The sequence below is a fragment of the Manis javanica genome, chromosome 4 (genome assembly GCF_040802235.1).
Source record: "Manis javanica isolate MJ-LG chromosome 4, MJ_LKY, whole genome shotgun sequence".
NCBI lineage: Eukaryota > Metazoa > Chordata > Mammalia > Pholidota > Manidae > Manis > Manis javanica.
In genome coordinates, this window is record NC_133159.1 from 119,540,551 (window position 1) to 119,550,297 (window position 9,747).

The 9,747-nt window shown below is 44.2% G+C and overlaps 1 protein-coding gene and 1 long non-coding RNA gene across 3 annotated transcripts in view; one reads left to right on the forward strand and one right to left on the reverse strand.

Annotated features, from left to right (window-relative positions):
* The window catches only part of COX10 (cytochrome c oxidase assembly factor heme A:farnesyltransferase COX10), a 135,735-nt gene extending 134,213 nt beyond the window's left edge, over positions 1-1,522 (reverse strand). The window contains exon 1 of one of the 2 annotated variants that reach the window (XM_037001405.2): positions 1,374-1,522. In XM_037001405.2, the coding sequence (XP_036857300.1) occupies positions 1,374-1,416 (43 nt within the window). In that variant the 5' untranslated portion in view covers positions 1,417-1,522. The remainder of the gene's footprint in view (positions 1-1,373) is intronic. The other variant, XM_073234757.1, reaches the window with a different exon arrangement.
* Positions 1,523-1,563: 41 nt separating this feature from the next.
* On the forward strand, positions 1,564-6,207 carry LOC118968915 (uncharacterized). The gene is made up of 2 exons (XR_012130461.1): positions 1,564-5,072; positions 5,575-6,207. It is a non-coding gene; the product is annotated as an uncharacterized lncRNA (long non-coding RNA).
* The last annotated feature ends 3,540 nt before the right edge of the window (positions 6,208-9,747 follow it).

Sequence of the window (9,747 nt, forward strand, 5' to 3'; positions counted from 1 at the left end):
CTTCAGTCATACACAATAGCAAAAGACTATAAAGAGCCCCCATTACTTCTCCTCCAGTGTCAGCAATTACCAAACCATAGCCAATCTTGTTTCATGTGTACTCCCCCTCATTTCCCACCCTCCTCCCCTCTTTTTGAACCAGAAGGGACCTTTGAGATCATCTAGTTCAAATGCCTCATTTTATAGATGAGTAAACTCAATCCAGAAAACAAATAATGTACCCTGAGATCAAACGGCCAAAAGAGACCCATAAAATAACATTATGAGAAAAGAGAAAGAAAAGAATTTCATAGAGCCACTGTGCTCAACATTGCCAGATGTTGCAGAGAACTTGTGACAGCTGAGACCTGAAAAGTATTCTGGGATTTGACCAAACGGGAGTCCCTGGCTTCTCCTATTCATCTCCAGTATGGACCACCAGCAACACATTTCCCAAGAGCCATTAGTTACCATCTTGAACTCTGGGAGCAAAACAGTTCTCAGCCTCCTCTTCAAAACCTCCACAAGATAAATTTCATTCATTCAAAAATAATTACTGAGAGACAACAATGCACACCAGTTTGGAGAACTGGGGACACGTGGATGAACCAGGCTAAAACTGTCCCTTGCCTCACAAGGTTTAAGTTCCAACTGGGAGAAACATAATAAACCGGCATATAAATAAGTACAGACTGTGCTAACCATCAGGAAAGAAACAGTGATGTGAGAAGGGGGGCAGGGAGCTCTGCTTTAGATAGGGCGTCAGGGTAGGCCTCTCTGAAATGGTTAGCATTATTGGAACTGAAACCCAGCAAAGGGCCAGGGAAACGCATTCCACCTTCAACATACAGTGGTTACAGGCCCTTCAAGTCGGAGGACTGTATGAGGGGCCTCGCTGACCGCAGAAAGCCGAAAGTCTGCGGGAGACTTCAGGAGGCTTTCTGCAGCTGTCATCATGACCCTCTTATACTGGAACGAGGCTTCCGAGTGACGGCAAAACACTTGCCTGTCCTCATGAGGGTAACTTATCCTTGTCATTTACGAGAGGCAAAGAACCGAGGCTCTGCTAAGCCGAGAGGCTCGTGGAGCCCCAAGGTTCTCGTCTGTCCTCTCTCCTCCCGCCTCCAGGATATGAAAACCCAAAGCAGCACGAGGCACCGTCCCTCCGGGGAGGGGGACGCAGGTGGTGTGGACCACCGCGACCACACTTCAAAACTAGACCCTCGCTCCGTGGCCTCTCCGCTTCAGGCTACTGCAGAGGTCTCTCCCCCGCACCGGCGCCCAGCCGACCTCGCCAAGGGCTCCCAAGGTTGCAGCCAGCCGGAACCACGGCGTTACACGTGACAAAAAGAGGAGAATTTTCCCAAAGTCGTGTCCGAGGGCGCGTGCAGTACCTGTCAGGAGGCGTGAGGAGAGAGTGTGCGGGGATGAGGCCATAACGCGCGAGTCTGGTCGCTCCCCTGCAGCCCCGTGCCCTCTCTCCTCACCGGCTGCTGGGCGCCGCCATCTTCCTTCCCCGCCCCCTGTGGGAAGGGAACACTTCCTTCTCGTCACTTCCGGCGAGCGAGCCGTGGAACGGTAGGGTTGTCGAGCTGCTGCTCGGGACCAGGCGGGCGGGACGGTGCTACGCCAAAGGCCGGAGGCCTGAGGTCCTTTTGGGAAATGCGAGGAGACCGGTGCGGCCAATATAACCGAAGGCATGGCTGAGTTTTCTGGGCGTTCTCGCCCGCGCACAGTGACTTGGTGGGACGGGCAGGGCCTGACTGCGGGCTGCGCGCGGGCATTTTAAAGTTATATTAGGGATCTTTCTTGGTGTCAGAGTCGCTCAAAGGAAATGGTTCTGGGGATGATACCTCCACCTTCCAACTGATCCGTTATAGTTTTGCTACAATGCTTGTCAGGCGGCAGGACCCGTGAGCTGGGGGTTGCTTGTCTCTGAACCACCCCAGGGAGCGGATTCAGAATACCTGAAGATGAAGGAGGTGCAAATAGTGGTTAAGACCGGCTCTGGAGTGAGATGGGCAGTCGCGTCCTGACTCCACCTCCTGGCCTTCTGACCTGCCTGAGCCAGTGACGTAAGTCCTCTGAACCTCAGTTATCGGGCGGTACGATGGGAGTAATGATAGTATATAACTTACAGGATGGTTGAGAGAACTGAATAATGGCTGTCCAATGGCTAACCAGGCGCCTACTACGTATAGTATGCACTAATAAATTATCGTTAGTGTTGTGATGACTAGGGCAGATCTTGGCAGCGCTCCCTTCACCTGTTTTTAATTTTGGAGTTCCAGTAGCACTGAAGAAAAGAGATCCAGCTTTTGGAAAAGAAGAGAGAAATAGGTAACTGGGTTCTATAAGGGCCATTTCCGTTTGTCTGCTATGATAAGGGGATAGTTGTTTTGGTTCACCTCAGCTAACATTAGTGGGCGCTGAGGATGCTGAAAAAAATTGACTCTCCTCATCCTGTAGGAACTTACATTAGACCAAGGGGGTCAGAGGAGTTGCCCTTGGCGTCAGTGTGGTAAGGGTAATGTAGAAAGTACTGCAGAAACACAGATGCATTACAGTTCTGCTGGGTCAGGAAAGGCCTCAGACATGTAAACTCCATATTTTAAACATACTGAGGAACAGTGGTTTTCCTGCATACAAGGAGGGGAAAGGGTAGCCCAGGAAGAGAAAAATAGCATTGATTGCTATGTTAAAAGTTTTCAAACTCCTTGCATTTCCAAGTGCTTTTATAAACATTTACTATTCATATCCATAAAAAATCTTTATGAGTAACATGTTTAGGGCTCAAAGAGTTTTAAATGATCTGCTCAAAGTCACCTAGATGCTGAATTCCAAAACGAAGATCAAAATCCCTTGCTACCTGTTACTATGTAATTTTCACCTTACCATATGGCCTTGTACACCTACTCATCTTGAAGTATCAGAGCTTCTGTGGTTTATAAGCACAGTATTTCAACTTTGGCTGCCTGTCAGAATCACCTGTAGGGCTTTAAAAATTACAGATGTCTAAGCCACTCCCAGACTTATTAAATCAGAAGGGGTGTGGATTGTATGGAAGGAACTTGTAATTTTCTTTTTAAAGCCCCGCAGGTGGTGTTGGTACCAGAACTGAGAATTAACTGGATTCCAACCTTTATTTTTTTTTAACTTCACATCACAGCTATATCTAAAAGGTCAATTACATGGATGTTGTATTTCATATACTCAGAAAATATAAGTTCCCAAGTTCTCTAGGCTTATGATAGACAAGAAGTTTAATAGACACGTTCCTCCTTGGCCAACAGATTTTTCCTTCGCTTAAATCCTTGCTGAAAATAGGGGCAAGATGTGAATAGGGCAAATCTCAGCAGCATAGGGCAACCTATGAATGAATGCATAGGTTTTCATTTATTAAGAGAAACCAGAGTAAATGTTTTCTGGGAAAAATGCTTTGAAAATGAACACATCCTAGCTTGATTGGTCAGGAAGTGCAATTATCTGTCGAATATTTTTAACTAAGTTAGTCTAGGTCAATAGCCTCAAAGCATACTCTCTAGAAAGTTAATCTCTGGAGATGCTTCCAGAAAGGAGGGTTCCATGGCTATATACATTGATATTTGCCATGTACAGATGCAAAGGAGGCTATGATTAGCTTAGGTCAGTCAGAGTCGATCATTGTGGACATCAACATACTGCTGTCCCAAATCAGATTAAAGTCATGTTAAAACTGAGTAAGTAGGGAATGGATTTTAGGTAAGCACCTAAAATGTCACAACTTTGTTGAACCTATTTTCCAAACATTTTCAACACTACCCATTTTGTGAAATACCATTAAAACTTGGGAAATGCTAGCCTTGCACATGTGTGTGCACATGCACACACAGCCCAACTCATGAATGATTTCAGAGATTGGAATATGTTCGTATTGACAATTTTTACATATTCTAAGGTGAATCAGACTTAGTTTGCAACTGTCTTGCTTCATTAGACTTAGTTATCCTGGATAGGTTTCTTTAGGAAACTCCATATATAAGCTCTGTCCTTTAATCAATGTAGATTAGTAGGATTTGTAGAGATAGACTTTAGACATCCATGCAACTCAACTTTCACTTCATAGATTTGGAAACTGAGGTCCAGAGAGGTTAATTTACTCTAAGTGATTCTGTCTCCAGATATCCAGGTCAGCATTTTTTCATCTCATACTGTCTGTCCTGTCCCATGCTCTACCTGTAGCATCTTCACTAATGAAATGATGTGGAACATGGATATTACTGGGCATGCTGCTCAGAGTCAAACTTTTGGAAAGATGGTCAAAGCGATTAAAATACTACATTTCAACTTCACATCATCTCTTTGGAGTCGGTCTCGTGAGATCCCTGGTCTTTAGATTTTCCTCTCGGAACATACTCCCCACCTCTATCCATCTCCCTAATGGCTCCTTCCCTGATCCCATGATTTGGGGAGTGGGTGCTGACAAGACAGGCCTGGGTATGTTCCTGATGGGAAAGGGGCCCAGGAAAAAGGTAGATACCCAGACTTTCAGTCAGACAAGGTCCCACCAGGTCCAGTTCTGCTTACCAGAGTTAGGGCTTCCCCCCAAGTGTATGTGTCCAGACTTTTATGTAATAATAAACATGGCTTTGATCTGCCTTTATCCTCCTTTGGAGGCTTAGTAAAGGTAACTGCTCAGTAGTAGGCAAGTTGCAGGCAGAGACCCTGCCTTTGGCTCTCTCTCCATGACAATGCTCCTGAGTCAGGTCTGGTCACCAGGAGAAATCACAGCATATTTGAGCAGTGAAGTTAGCATAAGGATAACACTAACAAAGTTGTTAACTAGGTAATCGGAAAGGTGAAAAGAGAGCTCTAAGGTGTCAGAGAGGCAGCAACTGCAGGAAGCACCTTCCTGGCTGGGGGATCAAAAGGAAGAGGTCAGTAGTATTACATTTTAGAAACTTGGAGGATGAGGGCGCTGTGTTCCGGGGCCTCTGATCTCCGAGGGGCACCTGGCTGAGCAGACGTGTGAGGAAAGCTGCACACGGGGATCAACTGCCGCTGCTGGAGTGAGGAAGCAGAGTGAGGCTCATGGACTGGCCTACAGACCTAGGGTAAGTAGGGGGAGGAGGGCCCTTCTCACTCACTGCTGTCCTTTCTTGGAAGAGCCAGTCGGGAGCCTGCAGGAGTGTGGCTTGCAGACTCCCAGCTCCAGCACATGGGCACAATGTACAAGGGCCAGTTTGGAGCCAGTGCAGGTGACTACTGCCAACTCTGATTTGAATAGGTGGTCCACTCTCTGTGGACAGTTTAGAGCTTTCAAATCAGCCTCCTTCGAGTTTGAGTAGCTTGAATCAGTTGTTCAGATCTCTGAGCGGTTCCAAGGTGACTGACAACATCAGGATAGGATCAGAATCCAAGATCGCTCAGGCGGAGATTCCAGTTCTGTAACCTGCCAGCTGTGCCTTTCCATCTCAGCTTCCTACTCATGAGTTTTGGGGTACCAAGAGTGAAAAGTACAGGTCAGGGATGCAGGAAAAGAAAAGCATTTGGAAAACACACCATATATATAGCAAATTCTCTTCCCTACCATGGCCTTCTCTCTTCTTTAACTAGCAGACTGATTCTGTTGAGGGAAGCAGTATGCCCAGCTCCAGGAGGTGAATCGGATTGCTTTAAGTCAGTCAGAGTAATCTCAACTCGAATTTCCAGAGTTCCTTCCAGCCAGGGTGGCCATGTTGCCCAGTTCTGGTTAGAGGAGAAACCTGCTGGTAAGGTTTCTGGGAATAATTTTGTTTGCTGCTGAAAGAGCCCAGCATGCAGAGGGAGGTGTGCTCTTTCAGCCGTTCCCTATCTTTTATTCTTAGGAAGCTGGGCTGAGAATGTGATTCCTAGCACTGAGGCAGCCATCTTGCACCTATGAAGTAGCAAGCTTGAGGACAAGAAAGCACGCTGAGAGAGGCAGAGCAGAGAAAACAAAGCTCAGTTTCTGGATGAAATTGTTGAGCCACTGCATGAAGTCTGAAACATTATCCGCAGGCTTATTGCTGTGAAGCATATTGCTCTGCTCAATCTACCATCTAGTTTCTGTTTAACCCATCCTGGATGGTAAGTTCAACAAGTAGAACTGGAACCCAGCAACCTGGGGCATCAAAGCGGAGGTCAGATGATATGAAGAGACAACTGAAATCATTTCAGATAGCTGAAAGGCATGTCATGTTTAACAAAAATAAAAACAATTTGAATATGGTGGCTGTTTCTGTTATGATATAAACCCACAATGGTTTAAATAACACAGAAGTAAGCAATTCTGTGCAGATAACTTTTTGCTTGCTCTTTACTGTGCACCCAATGTCTGATAATGTCAAAATGTCCTGCTTCCCCACATCAGGAAAGATTCCTTCCTTTGTTCCCTCCTGGGCATCTTGGAGCCTACTGAAGAACAGGACGAAATGTTCCGAGTGCAGCAGGAAACAAACCCTATCAGGTGCTCCCGATTGAGAAAATCATGACCCATCAAGAGTACCCACGGACACACATTTTCCTTTAGCAACTAGGGACCCTCAGAAATGCTTCTTATATGTTCTGGTAAATAACCTGCCAATATTATAAAAACAGAATTCCAAGACCCAAAGAGACTTGATGAAAGTGAATTAGTAAGAAGGACCCCAGAAAAGTTATTCCCACGGCAATACTTAATAAGCTACCAGGAAGGCATGGAAATCATGTCTTCTCTAAAATTAGTTACTAATTCTCATGTTTAGATCCTACATTGTACCTTTAAGATAGTAGCAGAAAATGGAGATACTTATTTCCTAAAATAAATATCAATGCATATTTGTAAAAGTAATGCTATGTATTTAGCATTTACTGTATATGAAATGCTTTATGCATTTTTCATGTGAACCTGATCTGCATTGTTCCCATTTCCAGATGAAGAGCTTGAGACCTTAAAAGGCTAAATGATTTCCCCAAGTTCACATAGCTAGAAAGCAAGTGCCACACCAGAACTTAAATCTGATTCCAATATGGGACCATCTCCCGTGTTTTATGTGTTATAGGCTCCTCATTATCTGGCATTTTTCATGCTAGTCTAGGGCTTCATTTCATCAAACTAGTGGAGTTATTGAAGTTTGGCCTAAAAAATTACTTCATTTTACATTTTCTGACCTCAGTTTCCATATTTACAAAACAGAAATACTAATGCCAGGTCTACCACTTAAATTGCATTGTGTTTTCAATGCTTAATGAGGGCTTATGTATGGACAACTCTGAATAATACTCATACTTCCTAAAACCTACTGAATCAAAAAATCTTTGGGGGTGGGCCCGTGACTCTACAGTGAAGAAAAATGATTTTACTGTTTTACAAAAATCATAACCTTTGTGTAAAAATGTCAAGAATACAGAGAAAGACAGCATTCCCAGGAGAGAGGGCTACCAAGGGAAGGTGTTGGTAGGGATGATGATGTTAACACAATCAGCCTATTCTATTAGGATCTTCTTATGTGCCAGAATTTACACATTGTGTCTTAACATCACATTTCCTCAACATTCTTACATTATTATCCACAATTTAAGATAAAGTAATTGAAGCTCATAATCTTTGAGAAATCTGTTTGTATTAGTTTTCTAGGGCTGCTGTAACAAAGTATCATAAACTTGGGTGGTTTAAAACAACAATTGTGTGTTGTCTCCCCGTCATGGGGGCTGGAAGTCTGAAACCAAGGTGTGTGCAGGGCTGTGCTCCCTCTGAAGCCTCTCAGGAAGGATCCTTCCTTGCCTTTTGGTTTTGTTAGCCTTAGGCATTCTGTTCCTTGTCCTGTGGCAGCAAAACTCCAGCCTCTGCTCTGTCTTCTCCTGGCTATCTGCCATCTGTGTCTCTTGTCTTAAGGTGTTCTATGTGCGTCTGTGTTCAAACCCCCACTTCTTGGATTAGGACCCCCCTACAGACCTCATCTTAATTTGGTTACATCTGCAGAGACCCTATTTCCAACTAATGTCACATTCACAGGTACTAGGGGTTAGGGCTTCAAAATGTATTTGGGGGCTGGGGTACACAACTAAACCCATATAACACTGTTCAGGGATACAGTGACTAGTAAAACGTGGAACAAGATTTGAACTTAGGTGATGCTGGAATCTGGCCCCTTGGCCATCAGCCACCATACCTCCTCTATCGGTGGAATGCACGTAGGGAAATGGTGCTACAGTGCCTTGAGGAGGGAGGAGGGATGGTAAGTGGAAAAAAGTCTTGCAACTGTTGAGTAAAAATTTACTTACAAAAAGGCAAAACTTTGGGTTGGTCTCAGACATTTCCTCTGCAACAGTTGGAGCCAAGTGAATCCACAGGGTCTTGAGGTGAGGAAAAGTTATGAGCTAAGAACTTTATCCCCAGCAATTTGTCTTTAAGCAGGACAGGCAGGCATTCCCAGAAATGCAAGGGCTCAGAAAATATTCCACTTGCTGAAAAACTATTTGAAGATACATTCCTGTGGTTTATAGGGCTTGGGATTATATAGACCAGAAAAATTTTCAAAAATAATTTAGTAACCAACATAGGACTGCCAACTTTAAACCTTGTAAAGGCATTTAAGACAAATCAAGCTACCATCTAGTGTACATATAATTGCTTCATAAAACATAATTGGAATGCCAAAAATATTAAAAGGTTATAATCTGATAGCTATTTAAATTGAGTAGTTGAGCTTTATTAAAAAATGTTCATATTTAACATACTTTGCCCCAGAGTAGTGAAGAACTTTTTCCATAGATAAGATACCATCCATGAATGGGCGTCTGAAAACCAGGGACAACGTGAACACAAAGGAGGACATCAAATGAAAATGGGCTTTGGCTAGCATTCATGATTTATGCAACGGAGGGAAAAATATTCTTTGAAACTGGCTGTAATCATTTCCATTTTCTAAGGCAAATTTCAGTGGGAATATAAATCTTTGCAACACTACTGCCACATACAGAGGATAGTGGAGGGCAGAGAAAAGGAGATAACTTGTTCCCTCCACCAACATCTGCGTTTTCACTTAGTCTTTTCCAAGTTCCCTGAAAATATCTATGAAAGGACCTCTAGTTTGATGATTTGCACCAGTGCATTTAATTAATTCTACCTCCCATATTCTTTTATGAAAAGAACATGCTTTCATTTGAAATGGGGGGGGGGGATAGTGCCCATTTGGCTCTAATTCCTAAGATTCTCTGCAAATTAGAGTGTAGGTAAGGCCCATCAATCTATGATTCATGACACATAAAAGGTGAAATTCGTGTAGAGAGAAAGAGGAGGGGGTCTTAAGCTAAATTCAACCAATACTTCCCTCCTCAAACTTGGAGCGAGAGGGGCTGTGAGCCAGAACAAAGAATCGGAGTGAGGGTATCAGGCGCAGACACAGAGGCTGCTGGGAGCATTCAAGTGCACTTCCACATGGACTGAGTTCCTGGGCCCAGTAAGGCAGGGCAGCTACAAAGCTAGCTTAAAACTGAGGAAGTGGGTTTGCGGGGGGAAGTACTTCCCTGGAGCTTTGCCCTAGAGCCCCAGCTGAGGGTGAGCTGGGGCTGCAGTCAGGACCAGAAGCTTTTAGGCCCAGCAGTGAAGTTCCTACTCTGGACCTGTTCCTTTCCTCTCCTACTGCGGGCCTGCTGCCTTGTATGAAGTAATACAGTGGTAAATCAAAATGAGATTTCCCTATCATAACAACAATAGATATTAATACTTAGACAAAAACTGAGTGAAACATTTGCAACCTTGACTAAGGGACTATACTGTGGTAAGAA